This window comes from Heptranchias perlo, chromosome 10 (assembly GCF_035084215.1).
Source record: "Heptranchias perlo isolate sHepPer1 chromosome 10, sHepPer1.hap1, whole genome shotgun sequence".
In the NCBI taxonomy this organism is placed as follows: Eukaryota; Metazoa; Chordata; class Chondrichthyes; order Hexanchiformes; family Hexanchidae; genus Heptranchias; species Heptranchias perlo.
In genome coordinates, this window is record NC_090334.1 from 32188886 (window position 1) to 32215582 (window position 26697).

The following is a 26697-nucleotide window of genomic DNA, read 5'->3' on the forward strand; positions in this document are numbered from 1 at the left end:
AAAAAGCTCTCCTGGATGCACGTTAAGAATTTTGTACCCTCTAAGCCTTTTACACTCTGAGTATCCCAGTTAATATTGGGGAAGTTGAAATCCCCCACTATTATTACCCTATTATTTGCACAATTTTCTGAGATTTGCCTACATATCTGTTCCTCTATCTCCCCCTGACTGTTTGGGGGCCTATAGTACACTCCCATCAAAGTGCTTGCCCCCTTTTTGTTTTTAAGCTCCACCCATATGGCCTCATTAGAGGAACCTGCTAATATATCATCCCTCCTTATGGCAGTAATTGATTCTTTAATTAATATTGCGACCCCCCCTCCTCTTATACCTCCCCCTCCGTCTCGCCTGAAGATTCTGTACCCCGGAATATTGAGCTGCCAGTCTTGCCCCTCCCTCAACCATGTCTCTGTGACAGCAACAATATCATACTCCCATGTGTTTATCAACACCTTCAGTTCATCCACCTTATTCGCAAGACTCCTTGCATTAAAATAGATGCCATCCAGCCTTGCCCTCACATATTTGCCCTGTCTTCCAAGCTGACTTGTTTTTTTCTCTATATTTGGCTGCACATCACCCCCTATTGTAGCTCCACTCTGTATCCCATCCCCCTGCCAAGTTAGTTTAAACCCCCCCCAACAGTGCTAGCAAACCTCCCCGCAAGGATATTTGTCCCGCTCTGGTTCAGATGCAACCCGTCCGACTTGTACAAGTCCCACCTTCCCCAGAAGCAGGCCCAGTGATCCAGGAAACTGAAACCCTCCCTCCTGCACTAACTCTTTAGCCACGCATTCATCTGTTCTATCCTCCTATTTCTATACTCACTAGCCCGTGGCACTGGGAGTAATCCAGAGATTACAACCTTTGAGGTCCTGCTCTTTAATCTGCTACCTAGCTCCCTAAATTCTTGATGCAGGACCTCATCTCCCTTCCTACCTATGTCGTTGGTCCCAATGTGGACCACGACCTCTGCCTGCTCACCCTCCCCCTTGAGAAGCTGTGAAGGAGCAAAGGAATTTCGGTGTCTAAGTACACAAATTGCTAAACGCTAGTGCACTGGTACAAAAAGTAATCAATAAGGCAAATGGAATGTTGGCCTTTATCTCAAGGTGGGTTGGAATTCAAAAGTGAGGTAGTTAAGCTTCAGTTGTATAGAGCCTTGGTCAGAATCCATCTGGAGCACTGTGTTCAGTTTTGGGCACCAAACCTCAGGAAAGATATTTTGGCCTTGGAAGGGTACAGTGCAAATTTACCAGAATGATACCAGGGCTTATAGGGTTAAATGAGGATAGGTTGCATAAACTTGCCTTCTATTCCCTTGAATTTAGACAGTTAAGGGGTCATCTAATCAAGGTATTTAAAATGATTAAGCAATTCAATAGGGTGGATACAGAGAAACTCTTTCCTCTGGTGGGAGAATCAAGAATAAGAGGGCATAATCTCAAAATTAGAGCCAGGCTATTTAGGAGTGAACTCAAGAAGCACTTTTTAATACAAAGGGTAGTGGAAATCTGGAACTCACTCCTTAAAAAAGGCTGTGGATGTTGGTTCAATTGAAATTTTCAAGACTGAGATCAATGGATTTTTAGGTAAGGTATCAAGGGATATAGAACAAAGGTGGGTAAATGAAGTTGATGTACAGATCAGCCATGAGGTAGTTGAATGGTGGAACAGCTCGAAGGGCTAAATGATCTACTCCTGTTCCTACATGTTGACTGCACCAGAAGTTTCAAAAGCTAACACCATGCTAGAAGTTGTACATAAGTTTTGCTACGTGGAATCAATTGTATCGGATATCTTATCACTAGATGATGAGTGAAACTCTTGCATCAGAAAGGCAGTAATCAAATTCGGCCAATTTCCTAAGCCTGTGTGGAATAATAGGAAATTAACATTGAATACCAAGGTGCGTGTCCACCAAACGTGTGTTCTGAACACACTGCCATATGGCAACGAGACCTGGACCACCCACAGCAGGCACGAGAAATAAATTCTTTCCACTGCCACTGTATTTGAAATACGAAGTTGGAAGACAAAGTTCCTGACTCCAAAATAATTCAGGGAGTTAAGCTGCCAAGTCTAATAACTTTTCTCAAACAAAGACACCACCAGTGGCTTGGTTATTTATATCGGATGAAAGATTGGCATATTCCAAAGGATCTTTTACAGTGAGAACTTGCAGATCCTTCAAGGCCCCTGGGCCGACCGAGGCTCAGGATCAAAGACGTTTGCAAGAGAGACATGAAAATGTCTAACATTGATACCACAAGCTTGAGAGATATGACTGGGCTGCATCAGTGAGCCAAAGAGACTGAAGAGAAGAGAACAAGGAGGAAAGCGTATCAGGTTTAAGAAGTTGATATTGTGCAGGCTTCATTGTCTAGCCCTGTGATTTACGCCTGTACCATTTGTGGCAAGGACTGTCGCTTGAGAATTGGACTCTTCAGCAACGCATGATGTTGCAGCATGGCAAAATAACAGAACTGCTCTGATGCTTATACCATCATCTTTTGAGATGAACAGTTACCATCTTTCACAGGTTACTGCCTATACCTATAGTACAACTCTGCTCAACGTTATAGTATTTGTACTTCCCTAATATTTTGTAGTCATAAGGACTACACTGTGATTCCCAAATATAATCAATGAGCCAATGATAGATTTCTACTCAAATAACAGGTCTTTATAGGAACCACAGAACATGACTGCATATTACAATACAGAAATTTTACTTGCTGGATTGCATGTAGAATTCTGATTGTAGTATCTTCCAAAAGTGATGACAACTGTAAAATGTTATTAACTATTTTGAAAGGAAGGGAAAGACCACATACAAATGAATAGGCTGTAATCAAAATGATGGCCATCACAGGGGCTTGTTCTTACAACAGTCATTTGAATTCTGTGATCTTCCCAGCCCACACTGGAAATGAGGTCCAGTGTTAAAATTACACAACTATTGTTTGGCAGTTTCTAAATTGCAGTTATAAGCAATTGTGTTTTTTCATTCCAATAAATGTAGTTGCTAGTTTTAGTTCCGATCGAGCCGATCTCCCAGAGTATCCTGATCAATCTTTTCCTTACAGCATTGGTTTGCACACCATAAAACATATTCCATCGACCAGAGGTTGCATTTCCTCCACAAATTGTTGTTGAGATTTCCTTATTTTCCTCAAACCCTGTAGAAACTAATCAAGGCTAACAGCATTTTTTAAATGCTTAAAGAGAGCGCAAGTCAGAACGCAGTGCAGTAACCGACTTCTGCCCTGCGCTTCCTTGGGTTTAATGATGGGAGCAGTGAAACCAGCTGCAAAAATCAACAAGCTTTTGATTTTATTGAACAGTTTAACTGAAAAACAAAATAAGCTCAATACTTCAATCAGAAAGATTGACAGTGGACAATACACTAAAACAATGTTGCATTGTGCCACAGAGTGGTTGAGTGTAGATGGTCTCCCATCATCTGTGTTCATAATCTTGCTAAGTCCTTCGAAGCACAGAGCAGAGGAAACAAAAGATGTAAATAAAATATCTGCACCTGACCCTCCCTCAAGCTATGATTGCAAAAAAGGTGTCTTTATATTTTTATCTTGTACAAGCCGCACATCTTAATAGTCTGCACCATGGTTTTTTTACAATTGTAAATTCATGGATTCTATAGGGTAGAAATTAGTTTAAGCACATTTTCTGGTGTAGAATGGGCATTGCGCTTGGAGCACATGCCAGATCATGTGGACACAACTAACACCCGATTAATTGAAATAAAATGTACAGGTTTCCAGCACTATACGTGTTCATTCTTAAAGGGGAGGTGCACTTTGGGTGCAGGCAACTATAACTGAGGATTGTGGTCAATGGCAGGCACAGGAGAATCTGCAAGGGCCCGCCATTTTTCTAATGTTACACTGGAGATATTGGTGGAGGAGGTCATTGGGAGGTGGGGATCTTCTATCCACCAGCAGCAGGAAGATATCAAGGCAAACTGTCCAGCAGAGGTGGCAGAGCCAATTAGTGTCAGAAGTATTGCCCCCAGGAGATGGCTGCAATGCAGGAAAAAGTTCATTGACCTCACAAGAACATCTACGGTAAGCCTCCTAACTCATACCTCTCATTACACACTGCTTAGACTTCGACTATCTGTTGCTCCAGCACTCATAACCCTTCCCTCCCCGGATTATCAGCATTCTTCTCCAATCACTGCAGCACACTTCACTCCACCCTCTCCTGCTCCTTTGGCAGCAATCTGCACCTGCTACTCTCATTATTACTTCCTTCACCTCCTCATGTCTCTGCCATCGTTCATACACCAGCAATACAATTCTACCCTGACATGCATGTCCTCAAAACTTCTCACTACTCTAACACTGACACACATCCTTCTTTATTGCAGGGTAAGCTCGCACACAATAACAGGGAGCAGACATCCATGTGCTGTCCCCACGTAAAGAGAAGGTTATGGACATCGTGAACAGGGGGCACGTCAGCAGCCTTGCATCTGGTGAGGCTGAAAGACAAGTCCTGCAGGGTGTTAAATAATCTTCCCCTCATTCTCATCACTTAAATCTCACACTTACACATTATGCTTGACGAAATGCTTTCAGAAGCCACTCATCTATCTCTGCTTACCCATGCCACTAAATGCTAATTGTCATCCCTTTCTACCACTGTAGGTCCAGAAGCTCCATACAGCCCTCAGGGAGCAGAAGAGGGCAGCACTGCAGAACAGGAAGCATTACTCAACCTACAGACTTTCAGACACCAGCTCCGAGACTGGCACTGTGCGTAGTTCAGAGGGTAGGCTAGAGAAGTCGGCATGTGGAGATGGACCCACATGGCCACATCTCCTCAAAGTTGCCACAATGTCCATCTTAAGTGCCCTCAGTGGAAGTTCAGCAGCCTTCCACTTCCCAAACTGAAGCCACTAGAGAACCAACTTATAGGAGCACTAGAATAGGTAACCAAGTACACAAAGGCACTGGGGCTTTGCAGAAGGGTAATTTGCAAACAGGCATCAGTCATATAACCATTTGACAAATCAAAAAAGGGGTCTTTTGGAATAGTGAAGTAAAATCTTTTGTTTTGGTTTAGCTGCTGGCCTTCATGATCTTAGTGATGTAACATGAACACCCATGAAGTTACACTGTTTGAGGACACTGATATGGTGGATGTCAGGACAGGGTCAGATGGAGAGAGAGAGTGTTGGTGCTCTGGGCAGGGGATAGGTCATTCAGGAGAATTTCTCCTCAATTATTGCTGTCTTACAGCTCTGGGAGCTCACAGTACTGCTGGGCCGAGCTCTGCCTCATCCAGGTCCTCATCCCCTTCTTCATCTTCCTGCTCCACCTCCTCCTCAGGCAGCTCTAAGGCAATTCCCCTTTGAATAGCAAGATTGTAGAGCATGCAGCAAACAATTAGGAATCTTGACAGTCGCTCTGGGCTGTACTGAAAGGCTGTTCCCGAGCTGTCCATTCAGTGGATTTGTTGTTTCAGGACACCGATGGTTTGCTCAATCAGAACCCTTGTTGCTGCATGGCTCTTATTATATTGAAGTTCAGCATCTGTGCCTGGGTTCCTGAGAGGAGTCATGAACCAGTTGGTGAGGGGATAACCTTCGTCCCCCAGCAGCCAGCCTGCCAACCGGCCAACCGATGGTCTGGGTGGAACAGAGGGGTTATTGAGGACTGGGACAGTATGAAAGCATCATGACTACTGCCAGAAAAATGGGCACAGGCCTACGTGAGTCTCTGCAGGTCACAAACAAGTTGAACATTCAACGAATGGAAGCCCTTCCTCTTGAGAAACAGCGCTGCTTTGTGATGAGAAGCATGCAGGGCCACGTGCACGCAGTCTATGATGCCCTGCACCTACGGGAAGCAGCAGTGCGGGCAAATCCCAGTGCTCCTCCTTCCTGTTTGTCAGCCTCCATTCGGAAGGTATTGAACTGTTGACACCTCGCAAATGGTGCATCAGTGACCTTCTCGATTGTCATGTGCACAGCAAACTGACTGATGTCACCAGAAGTTTGGAAGAAGCCAGAGGGATAAAGGTTTAGAGTGACGGTGACCTTCACTGCCACAAGCAGTGCAGTGCATGGCCTGGTTTTGGGCTCCAATTCTCGCTCCAACAGGTGGCATTGGTAAGTGACTGTCTCCCACCATCTTACACACTGATCCTCTGTGTTGTTCAGGTATGATGTTCTGTTTCTGAATACCTGCATGCTGTAATGCCTACTGTGTCCTTGCCTCCTTTTTCTCTTCTTGCAGCCTGTTCAGATGTTTGCTGCCTTCCTTCCTGCTGCGCCTCCTCCTGATTTAGGAGCCTCATTGGTAAGCCCAGCAACATTCCCATGTTCAGCAACTGAGAGCAGGCACACCCTGTGAAATAGTTCTTGCCCTCCACAAACTCACTCTTTGCAAAAGTATCTCACAGACAAACAATTGTCAAAACAGCCAAAAACCTGGCCCAAAAGGATGCCAGAATCCTGAAACGACTAACCAAAGGCTTAACTAAATGGAGGTGAGAATCCCTTTAAATAGCACTGGTGAAAGCTGCCTCCCGCCATGATTTGATGGGCGAGTTAAGGAAGCGACGTTTTAGGCACACACAGACATTAATTTCTCAAAAGAGTCTCGATTCAGACGCAGGACTTTTATTAACATATTTAAATGATGGGCTGCATGTGTTTCAGGCAGCCACCAGGGATGCCCATCACGTGCCCAAACCAATATGGCGATGCGCACACATAGGGTGCCGTTTCAGTGCGGAATGTCGCACTGCAGAATTCTACTTTGTCTCCCCCGTTTGGACCAGTAAACATGCGAAACACATACCAATTTCTACCCCATCTGTCTTATATAAATATGCAACGGTATAAAAGCAACTAAAAAACATACTTTTTGGCAGGGACAGTTTTCTGTAGATTCCAAAGCTTAAGGGTGTGGTCTTCAGAGGCTGTAACCAGCACAGGCTCTACAGGATGGAAATCTAATGCACGTACTCCATCAAAGTGACTTCGTAGTGTGTACTTGGCATTCCACGTCTTCCTAAATGCATCCTTATTAGCTGGTAACTGAAAATGAACATAAGGTTAAAAATATATTACATGGCTGTATGGTACCTAGAATCAAGCAGCAATCTTCACTAGATATCCCCACTGCCACACAAAGAATCTTAATTGTGTCTTCCAAATGTGATGAGAACTGCAAAACGTTATTACCTATATTCAAAGAGCAGGGATGACCACAACAAACATAACTAGCTATGGACTGCAGTTTATCCTCCATGTACAAATGAATAGGCTGCAATCAAAATGGTGGACATCGCATGGGGCCGTTCTTACAACAGTCATTTGAATCCTGTGATATACTCAGCTCACAGTGGAAATGAGGTCTAGAATTACACAGTTGTTCTTTGGACAGTGGCAGATGAAACATAGTTAACATGAGTCAAATACATAAGATAAAAAAATGGATAATGTTGTAAGTGCATCAGGTTAGAGGGAAAAGATGGGCAGAGAGATCTTTGCATATGAAATATAAACCACATTAAAAGAATGAGGAAGACCATAAGAAACAGCTAAAATTGCTCCTTTGTTCAATTCCCAAATACAAAGTACCAGAAGCAACTTAGCAGGTTTTAATGGTGGACCACTAATGTTCACAGAAGGGAAGCATTATACAGGTCAACCTAAAAGACTTGGAAAAGGTGACAAACGGCTTCAAAAAAGTTAACACTACCTCAAAAGAGCTGACAACTCAAAAAAAACATGCAACTGAAAAACAGCCCTGAATAAAGGTCTATGGCGAAGGCCAGTGTTTCAAGATGACTAAATTAGTTAAATTCCCTTTTTATTACACTCAATTTCATGATTTTTATTACCATTTATTTTTCTGTGAAAATTGAAACCCAATAGCCTCATGTATGGCATACCAAGGGTACCATATTTACCAGTGAAATCATCATCAAATTGCAAAACCCATGCACTGATAGTGAACTACTGGCATTTCGTTGTCCTACATGGCCACACAGGCTTAAAATGCTGCCCTTGGCCGAATCCTAATCGTACCATTTCTGCCCAAAATACATAATTAGTAATCACAGAGGCATTAGGACTTGAACAGAACCTCCCTATATACAGAAAGAAAATGTTAGAAACGCTCAGCAGGTCAGGCAGCATCTGTGGAGAGTGATGGCAGGGTTAACATTTCAAGTCTATGACCCTTTGTCAGAACCAGAAGATGTTACAGATGAACAGCTTCTAAGGAAGTCATGATGTGGAGATGCCGGTGATGGACTGGGGTTGACAATTGTAAACAATTTTACAACACCAAGTTATAGTCCAGCAATTTTATTTTAAATTCACAAGCTTTCGGAGGCTTCCCCCTTCGTCAGGTAATAATGAGAGAAATTAGAGAAATAAAAGATATAACCGACTCAGAAGATGTGTGAATGGTTGCAGCAGAATTGGAGAGGGAAGCAGGAAAATCTGGCAAAGCAGAGAAGGCTCCCTCCCATTAGCTATCCAATTTTCCACTTTCAATTATGACTGGATGTGTCGGGCTGTGGAGCTTTGTTCTGATCCCTGGACTGCCTGGACTGTAGCAAACTGCTTTTGATGCTTACCATGCAAGTATCCGTGTCGGAGTTTCACCAGGTTTTTAACCTTATTTTAAGGTTATGTCTGGTGCTGTTCCTCACACGCACTTCTATGCTCCCGGAGGAACCAGGATTGGTATCTTAGGTTGATGGTGATGAAGAAGTGGAGGATGTGCTGGATTACGACATTACAGATTGTGGTGACATACAATTCTGCTGTTGCTGTTGACCCACGATGTCTCATGAATGCCCAGTATTGAGCTGCTAGATCAGTACTTAGTTTGTGGTCCGGGAGTGTGGTGGAAGAAAAAGGCAGATAGATATCGGAGGGCAGACTACCCTGCCGGCTGTATAGGGAATCCCTATCTCAAGCACCAGCCACAATCTCCCCCATTTCTGGGAGTGCAAGGGCATTTTTAAAAACTTCAGACTTTAAACACAGCTACCATTTTCTCTCAGACAGCAGGTGCTGATAGGATGGGTGCACCAGCGCACATGCTGAATTCCATCACTCTATTCAGATCCCAATCCACACTGCACCAATGGAAGCTCCGTCTCTCTATGGGGACGAGGAAGCTGAAATAAGACAGGGATATCCCATCTGGGCAGCATTTTGTGCTTCCTAGCATCCAGTTGGAAACGCATTAACCGATGGCTAGTAACCAGGCCACTCACTTTCTTTGCAGTATGTCATGGGTCCAGGAACACACATTCCAGATGGTGGTCACCACAAAGATTAAGAAGCAGTCAGTGTTGGATAGCAAAGTGAGGAGAGGTAAGTGGGTCACGTCTATGGGGGGGGGGGGGGGCGGGGGAAAACAGCATGTGGCAGGAGTTGAAAGGACCCCAGAGGTTCTACAACTGTAGAACACTGCGGCGGCAATGTCTGACTTTCAACAACCAGGTATGACTCCAGCCACTGGAGGGGTTTCCTTCTGACCACCAATCGTTTTTAATCATGCTCCTTGGCGCAATACGCAGCAAAATGTTGGCTTGATTTTGAGGTCAGTTACTCGTACCTCCTCTCATTCAGCTCTTGCAACCACAACTTCAGCCTTGTCTCTCACACCCACCTGTGGGACTCCCATCATGGTTGAGGATGGGGACGTTCTCTGAGCCTCTCCCTCCCATTAGCTATCCAATTTTCCACTTTCAATTATGACTGGATGTGTCGGGCTGTGGAGCTTTGTTCTGATCCCTGGACTGCCTGGACTGTAGCAAACTGCTTTTGATGCTTACCATGCAAGTATCCGTGTCGGAGTTTCACCAGGTTTTTAACCTTATTTTAAGGTTATGTCTGGTGCTGTTCCTCACACGCACTTCTATGCTCCCGGAGGAACCAGGATTGGTATCTTAGGTTGATGGTGATGAAGAAGTGGAGGATGTGCCGGATTACGACATTACAGATTGTGGTGACATACAATTCTGCTGTTGCTGTTGACCCACGATGTCTCATGAATGCCCAGTATTGAGCTGCTAGATCAGTACTTAGTTTGTCAAACACTATACAATGGAGGGTGTCCTCACCGTGGATATTGTCTGCACAACACCTGGGCAGTGGACACTCCTACTAATGTTATCGTGGACAGATATGATCGTGAGGACAAGCTCAGGTCAGTTACTCTCTCATAATGATTCCCGCACCACCCGACACAGGCTTAGTCTGGTAGCTATGTCCTTAAGGACTCAGCCAGCTCAGTCAATGGTGGTACTACTGAGCCACTCTTCGTGACAGACATTGAAGTCCCCCACCCAGAGTACCTGTGTCCTTTTTTCTCCTCAGTACTTCCACCAATTGGTTTGTGGCATTAAATGATACCAAGGGGAAGAAACTAACGATAGGAATTTTTTTAATAGGCCATCAGGTTAAGAATAGACATTAGACCTGAAACTTTATATTCAAGTATGAGAAGTATATGATGGATCAAACATAATTGTTCTGGTAGACTTCAACTTCTCTGGGGTAAATTGGGAGGAATATAATGGGAATAACAAAAGAGAAAGCATATTTCAAGATGCAACAGTGAATTGTTACATGATCCAAATAATTAAGAAACCTACAAGAAGGGAGACAATAAACTTGTATTGTGCAAGATCAGGTGATGCTGGAGCAAGTTTCAGTGAGGTAACACCTTTGAAATAGTGTCCATATAATGGCAGAATTCAGATTCAGGCTTATGCTAGAAAGAGGAATATTACCAAAAAATCTAAATTTTTGGAAAGCAGATTTTGAGGGAATGTGGACTGACTGAGGGAGATAGAGTGGACCAAACTTTTAGAGGGCAGGACTAGAGAGGTAGAGTGGACTACTTACATAAATATACTTTTGTCAATATCAAAGAATCTATGTATCACTTGAACTCCAGCTGTGAAATTGTAAACTAAAAATAGAATGTCAACATACCCAGATGTTTTATTGCTGACATTACACTTCGGTCCAAGAAAGAACTTGCATTTATATAGTGCCTTTCACAAACTCAGAATGTCCCAAAGCATTTTACAGCCAATGAAGTACTTTTGAAGTGTAGTCACTGTTGTAATGCAGGGAAATGCAGCAGCCAAATTGCGCACAGCAAGGTCCCACAAACAGCAATGAGGCTAATGATCAAATATTCTTGTTTTTGTGATGTTAGTTGAGGGATAAATAGTTGGCAGGGCATCGGGAGAACTCCCCTGCTCTTCTTCACATAGTGGTGTGGGATATTTTTTACGTCCACCCAAGAGGGCAGACGAGGCCTCGATTTAACATCTCATCCGAAAAATGACAGCTCCATACTGTATTGAAGTGTCAGCCTAGATTAAGTCTCTGGAGTGGGGCGTGAACCCACAACCTTCTGAGAGTGCCATGGCTGACACTTTACTGATGCAAAACAATCTAAAAATGCTGTACGCCTCTCAGCTGGAGCCTGAAACTGACAAGCACTTTCCAATTAGCAAAATTCCTTTACCAAACAACAATTAAACTCAAAGATCTGAGACTCTCTTTATTTAACAATTGGACTTTGTAACCTTAATTGGACACAGCTGCACCGTGCCAGCAAAATAATATAGTGCATTAAACAGCATAACACTCCAGTCTCATCCGACTTACCATGAGCAACATCACAGGAGATCAGCCAGTACATAATATATTAAAAATGGGACAGCACGTGCAAAGATGTCACACTCCAAAAATCGAAGTTTGTTACAGATACAACAGTCTTAAAATGCTGGGTGCTTCTAACCTTCATCCTGAAAGTGACAAGCAATGAGCGTTCAAAACAGAAGTGTCATTTTACCAGCAAAAATCAAGGAAAAGGACCGTTGATGACACAAAAATTAAAAAAAACCTTAGGATCGATTTTTGAGCGACTGTTGGTTATCCCTTTAAGGACCGCTGGCAAGGTTGCTCAACACCAGTACATACAGACAGAGCATCGGCAGTGCATGCTCCTCTCAGCTGTACCTCAAAACTGCAACTGGTATTCAGTGTACATCACGGGACTCCAATTTGTGAATTACAAGTGGCCTTCCGCCTGAAGCAGATTCTCCAGCTGTCCTTTGAAGGACCCTACCCAAGATGGTGATGGGCAGAGTGCCAGCATAAAAGGCGTGGTAAGTGTCAATGCCATCTCTACGTTACTGCCCTGTTTGCGCTGGGTGGAGGCACTTAAAATCGACAGCTTTGAGTCTTCAGCAGGCAGCTGCCAGCACCCTCATCACCAGCGGCACTGTTGTGGTGCTTCTGTCAGCCAACTCCCAGCTCCACCACGAGGAGTGGCACTATAGGTCTCGATCTTTCACTGCTAAATCTTTCTTCAGCTGAGTTTTTGAATGTGATTACTATTTCTATACACTAGTTGACCTCCTTTGGCATTGCACATAGACAAGACCAAGTGTAGTCTTGAGCTGAAATGGTGTTAGAGTGCAGGGGCAATTGTACTGGTGCCTCTGCCCAGTCTTTGCTGGCATCGACCTCCTTCCGCCCATTCTCCACTGCCCCGCACTGTATGTTTGTCAGCTACTCTCCAGCCCATTCATAGCCACTGGCCCACAGCCTGACCTGTATCACCTGGCAGCCTTTCAAGATTCAGTCTCAACATTGTGGTTCCCATTCCCCTGTGTTCTGCTACTTTACCACTTTTCATCTTTTGGGTTAGACAAGGTGGGGGGGGGGGGGCGGGGGGGAGAAAAGGGAAAGGCTTGCATATCAAAGGGTAAGGTCTGAGGGAGAGGGAGATGTTAGGGAGAGAGGGTTTTACCAGGTGTGGGGAGGGCTATGTTAAGGGGTTGGGGTAGTGGTGGCTATTAAGGGAGAGACAGGAATTTAGGGTGCGTAAGCAGATGTTAGGGGCATGACATACAGCAGGACAGATATTGGTGGTGAGGGGGGTGTTAAGGAGCAAGAGGAGTACAGGGATATGTTGGAAGGACAAAAGAATATGATAAGGATGCAGGAACAGAGGGGCTGTTGGAGGCAGAGGGGAATATTGGACCGGTGGCTGATGTTGCAGGAGGAAGCAATGGTTTTTTAGAGAAGGGCAATGGAGGAGGGGGGCATGTTAGGGAGTGGAAGAGAGGAGAGTTAGGTGAGGCAGATGTCAGGAGGGTAAAGGGCTGGGGGGGGGGGGGGGGAGAGGAGAGGAAGTATTTGGCAGACAAATGGCTGCTAAGGGGTGAGGGTGATATGGGGCAAAGTTGGATGTTAAGAGGACAAGGGAACACAGGCAGATGTTAGGGAGACAGAGGGGTACAGGGAGATATTGGTGGCAGAGTGGGATATTAAGGGGATGACGGTGCTGATGGGCGAAAGATACAGCAGGGCACTGGAGGGGCAATACGGCGACATGGGTGAAGGGAGAAGGGATCCTCTTTATGTTGCTTTCCAATACCACTGGGAAATGTGGCTGGTTACCCTCGGCAACTCACTTTCCGATCACGCCAACAACCATCTCACCCAAAAGAAAAATAAACAGAAGCAGAAGATGACATGGAAACAAGAGAAGCACCTACAAGCAACACCACGGACGATCAATGGGATATTAAGATCAATACGTAAATTGCACATCCCATTGAAACTGCAATGCAAACATTTCCCTGTAGCGCCAGTAGGTGGTGCTCTAATAGAACATTAACTTTTATTTGAACACTTATCTGGGACGCTGGCCTGCACCACCAGTGATGCTGTGAAGCTTTGCCACAGCTTTTATACCGCTCCATTTGCTGGCTGAGGTTCATTTATTCCTAAATTTTTTAATTGAAATTTTAATTTTTTATCACTAGCTGGCCTGCGTTGATTTTTTTACATTTTTATTTTAAGTGTCTCGCTTCTCTATGTCCCAGCTAGCCCTGATTGCTCTCGCTTCCAACTCCACTCTCAGTTTCATTCCTAACCTGGGTTGCAAAATGTTTTTGCATTTTATTTATATTTTTTCAAATATTTTGTTCCTGTATGATTGTATCCCGGTCAGCCCAGCCCCATTGTTATCGGCTCTTAATCTCAACCTGGCCTCTAGCATTTCATCTGGTTTGGCCACACTCCTGGCTGCTGTTGCTCTCGAACTGCGCAGGCTCTTGGCCCCACTGCTTTCCCTAGCTCGACCTTTTTCAAAACTCTCCACGAGCGGCATACCACCCCTGCCTCGTCTCCGTAACCTGCACAGGCCCCTGGCTTGGCTCACTCCACAACTCTCCAGACCACTTTAGGCTCACTCTCCTGTCTAATGTGCGATATTGGGGTCGAGAGAAAGGAGAGAGAGAGAGAAAAAAAGCAGAGAGAAAAAGGGGGGGGGGCGGGGGCAGGCAACAGAAATTGACGCATTTTTACGGCAACTTGTTTTTACCATTAATTCCTATGTCCACATTTCCAATGGAAACTGCCGATGTAAACTTGTTACACCTTCCCATCAGTGTAGTGCTTCAGTTTTGTGTCTCCCAGCTCCTCAGCCTCTACTACTCCAACCAACTGTACTTCTCTGCTTCCCAAAATGCTCCAAATTTTACTATTTAACTATAAATAATATAAAATCAAAGCATTATATAAAAATAAAGGGCAGAATGTATGACTTCAAAATGGGGAATTGAATTAGATCTGCACATCCTGGTCCAATTACTTCCAACCTTCTAATGCTGCTTCACATGAAGACGACACTTGGCCTCGACACCTTGTGTGCAATGCCATAGGAGATTGACCACACACGCACAAACAAATAAAAGCACACACACACACACACACACATACACACACACACTACTTTCTAACAAGTGCTTTGTTTGTCATATCTGCATATACAAATTTCCTGTCGCTAACCGGATCAAATTTTGTATTCATAGAACAGTGACAAATGACAATTGAAGAGGTAAGAAACACGAGTCAAGATCAAACAAAGCAGACAGAAAAACTACCGAAGTAAAACTATTAAGGATATATGAAAGAATTTTTTTTAATGATTGACAACAAAAGTTGCCATTCACAGAGCTTGCCTTTTATAAATCTTCCCCTCAGTGATGAAGACACATTGACAGGGAAACATTCCGAGAAAATATTTTCAGTGAAAGTAACCAAAATTTGTTTTTTTTTAGGTAAAGGTTGAATTATTCAACTTCTTCTGAAATAACTTTGTTGAAAATATGTAGTAACTTACTATATTTAAGTAGCTCTTTATTTAGCACATACAGAATGTTACAAATGTGTGACAAATGAAATTCTGCTATTCAAAATATTTATCTTTTATTTGAAATGGTTACAGCAGCTATGTTTCTTTTATTTATATCTATCAAGAGAGAACTCAAAAACAACAGTTAATGTAAGTGGCAAATTCTGGAAGAGCTTCTTCCTTATTCGAATTTAAACATTTATTTAAGCAGAATCTTTAAGTAACATAGGAACAAGAATAGGCCATTCAGTCCCTCGAGCCTGTTCCACCATTCAATTAGATCATGGCTGATCTGTACCTCAACTTCATTTACTCACTTTTGCTCCATCTCCCTTGATGCCTTTACCCAACAAAAATCTATTGATCGCAGTCTTGAAAATTTCAAGTGACACAGCATCAATAGCCTTCTGGGGGAGCGAGTCCCAGATTTCCACTAACCTTTCTATGAAAAAGTGCTTCCTTATTTCACTCCTACATGGCCTTGTTCTAATTTTAAGATTATGCCCTTGTCTTCTGGATCCCCCACCAGAGGAAACAATTTCTCTTTATCTACCCTATCAAATTCCTTTATCATTTTAAACATGTTGATTAGATCACCCCCCCAATCTTCCCAACTCAAGGGAGTAAAAGCCAAGTTTATGCAACCTGTCCTCATAATTTAACATTAAGTAATGTTGCAAAGGTACTCAGCAAAGAAGGAAAGACGCAAATTAGTTCAGTCTTCTCTTAACTTTTATATATTTCTTGGTCCTTGCAATAAAAACCCACATCTTAAACAGAAGGACATGGACAGTGAAGGTAAAGAGCTATGTTACATAAAGAGGTTTATTCATTCGTGTAACTGTGCCACGTGAAATAAATGTATTTATTTATCTACCTGCAATAGGTAAGGTTACATCACTTATTTATTTTCCAGAAACCAATCAATAAACACTTACTTCGCTGTGTCTAAGGAAATCTCTTACAGACTTCTTTCCAAATCCTCTTAGTGAAAAGGTGCAGCCCTCCCTCAACTTCCACATCCCAGCAACACACCTCTCCCTTATGACAGCATAACTTCTGACTCATTGTGAGCAATGCAACTGGAGATCAGCTAAAAAAGTTAGCTTTGAAAAGACCATTTTTTTATTCCGAGCATAATATTTTAAATTCAATTTAAAATAGAATTTGTAGCATAGACAGACAATGATAATAGCCATATTATGAAAGAACTTTTGTTTCCCCATGCAAAACAGATGATTACAGTTGAAATCTCCCAAGTGCCCTAATTTAGCTTACCTAAGCACTGGAAATGTGGCCTGGGCTACCCATTCACAAGGGAACAATATAGGGAGATACTGAAGCTGCACCTAATGATCTTCACCTACAGCAGGCTGAGGGAAGACCAGCTCCAAATTGTCCATACTCTAAATGCCCTAACCCTGTGAAACAGTAGGCGTAAGAACATATTTGAGCACACATTCTGATCCTGATCCTCATGATGACCATACCGTCTCACCAGTTCTAACCCCATGACTACTTGGCTTACTGGGGCAAGGAAGCCCCTCGACACTCGGGCTCACCCAACTTTCGCTCTAAGAAAGTGCACCCCTCAGTTGTGCTTCAACCCAACACCCTCCATAGTAAACATACAAATGAAGAACTTGTAGGATATTTGCAAATAATGAGCAGAGTATGCCTGAAGGAGGAAACCAGAAGATATGGAACCCTTTCCTGCAAGCTCACCCCAACGTCCTGGAACGGACGGGATTCTTAGATCTCTGAATGGAGAGATTTCCACACCCAACCAAAACCCTCACTTCCCTCAAGTACCAGGCCCATTCCAACCCAACGCCCAATGAGACGAACCATTTCACCCTCCCTGGTGGCCTGTGCTTCCTGTACAAACAAAGACCCTGACCATACCAAGTAGTAATCCTGCCTAAATGGGAAAAACTGTAAAAGACCTGAATGCAGCTATTAGCAAGTGCGATGTGACAAATTACCAAATAACAAAGAAAGCAGCAGGGACTCTTGTTATTCTATATTCTACCACGACTTAAGAAAGCATGTAAATTATTGACTCAATGACAAAAATATTATTTAGAAAAAAAAGTGCCCTAATTTACAATACAACTCTCTCAACTGCTATTTGGGCTATTCAAAACTCATATCCTCTTTGGCATTACAAAAACACAAATAGGAAATATTGATCAAATGTTCAGCTTCAATTATGTACAATATTTTATTGCCCTATTTTTCAGCATCCAGTCAAAATGTAATCAATGTATTAAAAAGTGGAGATTTACAGTTTTCATATGACAGCAAATTATATTAGAATTTTAATCACCTTGTCTCTCGTTGATTATAACATTTACTGAAATATAAATACTGACATATCTAAACGCTGTTTTTAGAGACTTAAAAAGGATAGCATGGGGCTGTCAATGCATTTATGAGGTCTTCATGCAAATAACTGCAACTCAGTTATTAATCCTTAGACTATCAAATGAAGTATTTTCTATTTCCCAGCAAACAATTTTAAAACCGCAAGGAAAGAAACTTTTGATCTAAACCAAAAAAATAATTGAAATCAAAGGCAAAGCCTTGATGCATAAAATCCATTAGATTGAGTTCTGTTGGAAGCTACTGATGGAATTTTACTATTACAAAATAATCCTCTTCTGCGGGGATTTACATTGATAGGGATTATCTATATTGCAAAGTTCATTATCAACCGTATGCTCACACAGAATAATTGCCAAAAGAGTTCCTCCACGTATTTGCACAACCATATATAAGTTAAGCAGAACTGCTCAAGTTATACTGTAAAGCAGGAAAGATTACTGACTAAAGCAAAATACACATTTTCTACCAGTGAATTACTGTACAGTGCAGATTATTTATCAGAAGTATTCCTCGTTCTATGTGGAGACTGAAACACATTCAATAGAAAGAACTTGCATTTATATAGCACCTTTCATGTCCTCCGGAGGGCCCAAAGCGATTCATAGCCGATAAATTATAATGGACTTTAGTTACTGTTAAGTAGGTAAACATTACAGCCAATTTGTGCACAACAAGCTCCCACAAACAGCAAGAAGATAACCAATTAAACTGTTTTGGTGGTGTTAGATGAAGGATAAATGTTGGCCAGGACACTGGAAGAATTCCCCTGTTCGTCTTTGAATAGTACCATGTGATCTTTTATGTCCACTTGAATCAGTAGGAGGGGTCTCAGTTTTAATGTCTGGTCCGAAAGATAGTCCCTCTGACAACGCAGTCTTCCCTCAGTATCACTCAAATGGCGATATCCACTGTAAAAGTGGCCCTTTAAAAGTCTGGTGCACTACTGGAGCCACAGATGTTCAAGGGCGCATTTCCCACTCATACTGTGTGGGTAAGGCTCATGCTGGAAGAATGCGCCGTTCATTTGAAAGGAGATCACACCAAGAGACAACAACGGGCTATTTATATTGCAGAACTACTTCAAGAACCAGTTCCCCAATACTGCCCTAGGCTTTCAATGTTGTAGTATATGTTCACTTAACTGTATGCCTACACTGTTGCTTTTTTAAGACATAGTTTGCAGCTTTATTTCCTGGCTGCCATACCTTCCAAATTCATCATTTTAAATTTGTTCTCAAACTGTGGGAACCACAAGCAAGACTAAATTTATTGCCGATCCCTAGTTGTGCTGAGAAGGTGGTTGGCCTTATGTACTGATTGGTTTTATGACCATGTGGCTTGTTAGGCCACTTCAAAGGGCATTAAGAGTAAACTACATATAGTGGGACTGATGTTATGTGTTGTCCAGATCGGGTAGGGGTGGCAGGTACCATTACCTGATGAACATTAGTGAACCAGTTGGGTTTTTCCAACCATCTATCAAATTTCATGGTCATTTGTTCTGGTGTCAGCCCAAAAATTAATAGATTTTTTGAATTCAATTTCACTACTTACCATGGTGGGATTTGAACTCACGACATCAGGGTTGCTAGTTCAATACCATAATGACTACGCTATTATTCCATCTGGTGGGGTAACATGACTGTGAATGAAAAACTCAGCATTGAGGATCTTTCATCAATCTGCATGCAGCACCTCTGCCAGGAAAGTAAGTAAGCAGGTCCAAATGTTCCAACATCCAGGCTTGGGCTCAGAAACGGCAAGTAACATTCGCGCCAGACAATGACCATCTCCAACAAGAGAGAGTCTAACCACCTCCCCTTGACATTTAACGGCATTACCATCACCGAATCCCCCACCATCAACATCCTTGGGGTCACCATTGACCAGAAACTTAACTGGACCAGCCATATAAATACTGTGGCTATAAGTGCAGGTCAGAGGCTGGGTATTCTGCAGCGAGTGACTCACCTCCTGACTCCCCAAATCCTTTCCACCATCTACAAGGCACAAGTCAGGAGTGTGATGGAATACTCTCCACTTGCCTGGATGAGTGCAGCTTCAACAACACTCAAGAAGCTTGACACCATCCAGGACAAAGCAGCACGCTTGATTGGCATCCCATCCACCACCCTAAACATTCACTCCCTTCACTACCGGCGCACCGTGGCTGCAGTGTGCGCCATCCACAGGTGCACTGCAGCAACTAGCCAAGGCTTCTTCGACAGCACCTCCCAAACCCGCAACCTCTACCACCTAGAAGGACAAGGGCAGCAGGGCACATGGGAACACCACCACCTGCACGTTCCCCTCCAAGTTACACACCATCCTGACTTGGAAATATATTGCCGTTCCTTCATCGTCGCTGGGTCAAAATCCTGGAACTCCCTACCGAACAGCACTGCGGGAGAACCTTCAGAACACGGACTGCAGCGGTTCAAGAAGGAGGCTCTCCACCACCTTCTCAAGGGCAACTAGGGATGGGCATTAAATGCTGGCCTTGCCAGCGACGCCCACATCCCATGAACGAATAAAAAAAAAGATAATTGTTCATACCTGGAGGATTGCTAACAAGGTGCCTTGCAAGTACCAGGCGCGTTTTTTTAAAAAAGTGCAGATGAAAACCCACAACACCTGAATGAAAAGTTTGACTGAAGGAAAAAAAATCTGCAATCACTCCCCTTTACATGGGTAAAATTTAAACAGCCTTTCATTCCCACTTGTCTGACAGCATATGCTCCTCCACTAGATATTAATCCAATATGGCTTCCTTTCACAAACTTGTCTTTCGTGATTGCTTCACTAAAAGTAAATCAGCTGTTTTAGGCATAATCTGATGACTATCAATGATGCAGTGTTCCAAAATAATTTTCAAGCAGAATAAAACAGCTTATGGAAACAATTACAGAAGTAATGCAGTCATTTTCTTTTTAAATCTGCCTCTTTTATTTTTTAAAACCCATGTGGCTCTATGCCACATCATTCCCAGATAACAAGGTGACCAGCCAGGCTACTAAATCACAGATTTGCCCCAGTTTTGTTGGGAGATCTAAAAGTGCAATAGGGTGACTTTGTTTACAAGTATGGAAGCACCTACCCTGAATTTAGCATCTGCCAATGACAGTCTGGCCAAATACTGTGAATTCACAATATTGGGAACCACAGACAAGGCATTCAAGTCCAACAGTGCACAATAACACAAATTTCAGGTCTAACCGAAGCAATTAAAAAGAATAGCGGGGACTGAAAAAAAAATTGCCCGATCACTTATAGTCAGTCACTTACTCTTCAGCTATAATTCTTGACTCTGATTAGCAGTAGCTGGAAAGAAGATAAACTAACATGTACACAAAACTCACATTTCCACTTATCCTTCATTACAACAAAAATAAAGTTTTAAATTATGGTACGGTGCATCTTTAATATGGCCAGGAGTGTTTCAACTCTGCCCTGACTTTAAGTTACATTTAAGACGTGGCGGTCTTGGCGCAGTGGTAACACTCTTGCCTCTGAGTCAGAAGGCTGTGGGTGAGACTTGAGCGCATAATCTGGGCTGACAATTCAGTTCAGTACTGAGGGAGTGTTGCACTGTCAGACAAGGCATTAAACAGACATCCCGTCTGCCCTCTCAGGTGGACGTAAAAGATCCCATGGCACTATTTGAAGAGGAGCAGGGGAGTTCTCCAGGTGTCCTGGCCAACATTTATTCTGCAAACAATGTCACCAAAAACAGATTATCTCATTATTTATCTCATTCATGTTTGCGGCACCTTGCTGTGTGCAAATTAACTGCCTTATTTCCCTACATTACAACACTTCAGAATAACTTAATTAGCTATATAGTGTTTTGGCACATCCTGAGGTTATGAAAGATGCTATATAAATGCAAGTTCTTTCTTTTCTTCTTTATACATGTACTAAACATGTTGAAAGAAAGTGACAGGCAGAATGGGTTATTCACAATAGTGGTATTTCTAGCAGTCTTGGAAATGGGTCGTTTCTGATCCTTATTTTACTACTAGGAATAAGAAGTGGTGCAAAACATTTATTGCTGTTTAAATTCAAAAAACTACACAATTAGAACCTATTTAAGTAACATTAGTTAGTATACTTACATCATAGCTGAAGTCTGCATCATTTGCTACTGTCAAGTCTGCAAGGTCACCAAGTCCCAAAACACTTTCCAGCACATCATCTGGACCCATAATAAATGACTTGCCAGTTCCAGACGGAAAAGTCAGTGGCTCAGCTGTTCAAAAAAAAATTGTATCAAATAAAATCAATCAGAAATGTAAACAATTTGCAGAACAGCAATGGGATTTTTCACGTTTCCCTTATAATATGTATTTAACGTAACAACGATCTGCTTTTTCCTCATTTTAATTTCTCAACAATCAGGCAAACTCCTTTTGCAATGTACCAGCAAACCGTCATTAAATTTAACTGTCATTAAATTTCTATCAGAGCCATGGGGGGGGGTGTCTAGGCATTGCACAAGAAGCAATGGAGGGCACAAAGGCCAATCCATTACACATTCAAAAGCCAGTTTTAGAGCAGTATTGAATGAGTCTTGGGGATGGGTTTCCTGCTCTTAATTTGGGCTGGGGATGGTGTGTGACAGGGGGTGCAAAAAAAGGAAAAAGGAGAAAATACCATAAAAAGGGGAAGTCATACCAGCAAAACCCCCCAAAAATGCACATGCTCTTGTAAGAAACTAATCTGTGCAACAAGTACAGTATGAAGTAGGATACAAGTAATATACACGATGAAAAACACAAAACATGAAGAGGTTTCAACAATTCTGTGGATCATTCATATAATGTGTTTTTTCTTATTGTTGTTCATTTTTACAGTTCAACATGATTTGAAGATTCTCTTCCTCCCCTCCAGTACACTTTCACTACACTCTGGGTAAGTTTAAGGCTTTTACCAAGGATTTTGCACCCTCTCCTCAAATTTGATTATTCTCCCTTAACACTCATTCTTTCTCAATGACAAATTGAAATCTTAATTTTTCACTTTTATCCTGAACAAACCAATGGAAACAAAGGAGAAATAAATGTGTGACACGGAAGATAAAGGAGTAAGAAAGCCAAATAGAAAAAAGCAAGACTGACACTGAAAGTAAAAACAGGGAGGAAAAATTCAAAATGAGAAATTATGAAAAAAGACAGCCAGAAAGTTTCACTGCAACAGTACTGCTCCAGTATGTAGAAAACACATACAATTTGAAAAACCAAACATTCAACTGCCACCACGATTGTAAATAACAGAAGACTTAAAAGTTGAGTTAATGAAGTGAGCATTAGCAGTCCACTGTGAAAGTGCACTCTCAAAACATGAATGAAAATGTCAAGTAATCAGGATTTCTCTTGCATTCTCAAGGCGCTGGTCGGTTGTCTACTGTTGTTTTCTTAGCCCAATTGACTAAATATTGTGTATTTAGTGTAACCAAATGCTTCTCCATTCTCCACTGCTATGCTAATAAGCTGTTTTAAAAAATTAAATAGCAGTGACATAGCACACTGGATACCAATGTGCTTGACTATGAATCACACCATGAGTTCTCCATAGTTATTGCAGCTACACTGTCTGGGGGAGAGGGGGAGAGCAAGAGAGGTTCATAGCAGAAGATACATGCTCCATCTGAGAGAAGGGATTAAAGTAAAATAAATCAGAGGACAAGTCAACCAAGATCATTCTCATGCACATTCCAGCGACCAGTTATTGGGGAAAAACAGGAATAATTTATTGAAACATATAAGATTCTGAGGGGGCTTGACAGGGTAGATGCTGAGGGGTTGCTTCCCCTGGCTGGAGAGTCTAGAACTAGGGGGCATAGTCGCAGGACAAGGGGTCGGCCATTTAAGACTGAGATGAGGAGGAACTTCTTCACTCAGAGGGTTGTGAATCTTTGGAATTCTATATCCCAGAGGGCTGTGGATGCTGAGACGTTGAGTATATTCAAGGCTGAGATAGATAGATTTTTGGACTCTAGGGGAATCAAGGGATATAGGGATCGGGCGGGAATGTGGAGTTGAAGTCTAAGATCAGCCATGATCTGATTGAATGGAGGAGCAGGCTCGAGGGGCCATATGGCCTACTCCTGCTCCTATTTCTTATGTTCTTATGGAGCAGGTCATCAGTCTAATCACCTTCTTAATCAGAGAAGAGGCTCAGAAGGAAACCTAACTGGGGGAGGGAGGGAGAACACATGTTCTAAAGTAAAACTGACATACACAAACAGGTAAAGTTTTATGAAGTTCATTTATGAAGACACATAGCATTAACTAAATAATGCAGGCAAATTGCTTCAAATCTTCTGTTGCTTTGCAACAAATTATTCCTCAGATGTTTTTTCCCCCAAGAATTCTGTAGGAACAGGTCATGGTACATACTGAGACAACATTTAGTCAAATAGGCAAAACCTGTTCAACTTATTTTTCAATTACAATGCTTAGCTATACAAGACATTGGAGAAATTAATATTTACATATCAGAGCAGATAGGAAGCAAATTAATTTATTCTAAGAAATCTGAACTTCAGGCATTTCTAGTGGAGGACACGAAACCAGTGCTTATTTTCCATTTCAGTTTTGCAGAACTGTTCTACAATTTGTAATTTCAATTTTGTAAAGAACAAAATCATGGTCACTTCTACTGCATCTGGAACATGGAAGGGCTTTTTTCAAAATGAGGGTGGATGTGCAAGAGGCGGTGAATTATCATATTCATTAGTAAAATGTGGTCTGAAAACAGTCCCAGTGAATATATAGGTTTCATATATATGGAAGTGTTCTTAGCATATTCAAACAATCACTGAATAGAATACTCTACACCACTTGTGCCATGAAAAGGCTCAGAATGACAATTAGTGTTACACATCTCCTGAGTCGGATTCCCCACTGATAAATTGCTTTATTAATCCTGCCTGTTCCACCTAGCAAAATCTGGAGCTTTAGATGTCACAGAAAGGTTTTCTATTGTAAGTGCTTTTAGACAATATGACTGTAAATGCTTAACCTGTCAGCCTGTCTATGTGGATTAAAATAATCTGGTGCAGATAACAGAAGCTAAATCCTGGCACACACTGGTCACCCTGGTTTTGTTACTTGACAAAATCTGCAGCTTTAATTTGCAGTGCAAACATTCCAGTTGACATCAGCAAACCGTAAATCTACAATTCCTTTCCGAAACAACATGCTTGGAACTCTACCTACTTCAAAGCTATATATGACAAGCAGAAACTAGACTAGGAAATCACTTTTTTTTTGCAGCCCACAGATTCCTTTCATGTGGCCAAGTGAAAAATCTGAATAATACATTTAGAGCAGAGCTTCCCCCCCTCAAGAATTGCTACATTATACCTAAACCAGGATATTGGATTATGAATGTTTGTTTTATGAACAGATATAAGGAACAATAAATTGGCAAGAGTGAGCAGGATTTAAATATACACACATAAGGTTAGTTTTGATCAGTGGTATTATTTTTGCTATCAATACTATAGCAGCACCAGTGCATTTTGATGCTCAGCACTCCAAATATGGGTAGAGTACAGATACCAAGATGTACAGTTCATTTAGCCTTCTCTTCTACTATAACAAGCATCATGGTGGGAACTGCACGGTGCAGTGGGCTCAACCTACTTTTTAAACTATGAGCATGGGTTGGAATGCTTTGAATGGTGGCTATAACAAAAATTATGTATTTTTGTCCAGGTTTTGATTTAGTGGCTGTCTCTTTAAAATGCAGTCAATATGCTTAGGGAGTTTAAAAACAAGCTGAAGTCAGAGTCTTGCACCAAATCCATGTTGATACAAAGTTCGTTGTTACAGTCTCCCTGGCAACAGGCTTGAGGGAGAGTCTAACACAGAATTTTCAAATATAAGCAGACTTTGTAAATGGTTCAGTTTGTTTTTGACTGATGGTTCCTTAGGGCTGGTATTCAAAATTCAGCAGGTCCCAGTAACTCTTGTCCAGGATGTGAAAAAGAACTGTCCTGTTCAATCTCATGAGAGGCAGCTCATCTTTTGAGAGGGACATCCTAAAAATCTCCAATACTGCAATTCCTGAAGAAAGAAATGCTTAATGCAATTCAATGATATCTTTGACGGTTCCCCTGATGATCTCGCATATAAAGACAATGCTTTATATACAGCACTAACCGATGCTAACAAGAGATTTCAGGGTTGGTTCTTGATCCGTATTAATCTCATTCACGTAAGCAGTCAAGGTGCTACAATCGGCCTCAGGAAAAATGACTGGAGATTCTTTTCCTGGTTGCTATCCAGTGATTCCTACTGGGAAGTATGTGTGGACATTGGACAAGGGCAGGATCACGTGTGATGTCCTTGCAGTTGAATACTCGCATTTCAAGATTTTTGATTCTGGCTGAGGAAGAATTTCATGTTATATGAATGTAAGGAATCTTACAACACCAGGTTATAGTCCAACAAATTTATTTTAAAATCACAAGCTTTCGGAGATTATCCCCTTCGTCAGATGAATGAGTGAAAAGGTTCTCAAATCGCATATCTTATACTAGGCTGGGACAGCATCACACCAATCAAAAGGTGTCGTTGTTATTCAAACAGGCCAGTCACGGAGAACAGCACGTCCCAGTACACTGGATATACATTGTGTCAATTACACAGACAGGCAGAAAGTAACCCAAAATGGCAGAGAGAGAGAATATTAAAAAACATAATTTTTTTTCCCCCTTTTTGCTGGTGGGGTTACGTGTAGCGTGACATGAACCCAAGATCCCGGTTGAGGCCGTCCTCATGGGTGCGAAACTTGGCTATCAACTTCTGCTCGACGATTTTGCGTTGTCGTGTGTCTCGAAGGCCGCCTTGGAGAACGCGACCCTCAGCTTGACATGTATGCCCAAGCTGTCAGGAAATGCGTCAATGCCAGATTCATCAGGTGCACTCAGAAGACAGTCCAGAATGTCACCCAAGCACAACGCAACGCCATCAACGCTCTCAAGACCAACCAAAACATCGTTATCAAACCAGCGGACAAAGGAGGAGCCATTGTCATACAGAACAGAACGGACTATTGCAAAGAAGCA

The 26697-nt window shown here is 42.3% G+C and overlaps 1 protein-coding gene across 3 annotated transcripts in view; it reads right to left on the reverse strand.

Moving 5' to 3' along the window:
• strn3 (striatin, calmodulin binding protein 3) overlaps positions 1 to 26697 on the reverse strand; it is a 162274-nt gene that overhangs the window by 24191 nt on the left and 111386 nt on the right. For all 3 annotated transcript variants that reach the window (XM_067991404.1, XM_067991403.1, XM_067991402.1), the window contains 2 exons: positions 21737 to 21870; positions 6897 to 7072 (listed from right to left, as the gene is read on the reverse strand). In XM_067991404.1, coding sequence (XP_067847505.1) covers positions 6897 to 7072; positions 21737 to 21870 — 310 coding nt within the window. The remainder of the gene's footprint in view (positions 1 to 6896; positions 7073 to 21736; positions 21871 to 26697) is intronic.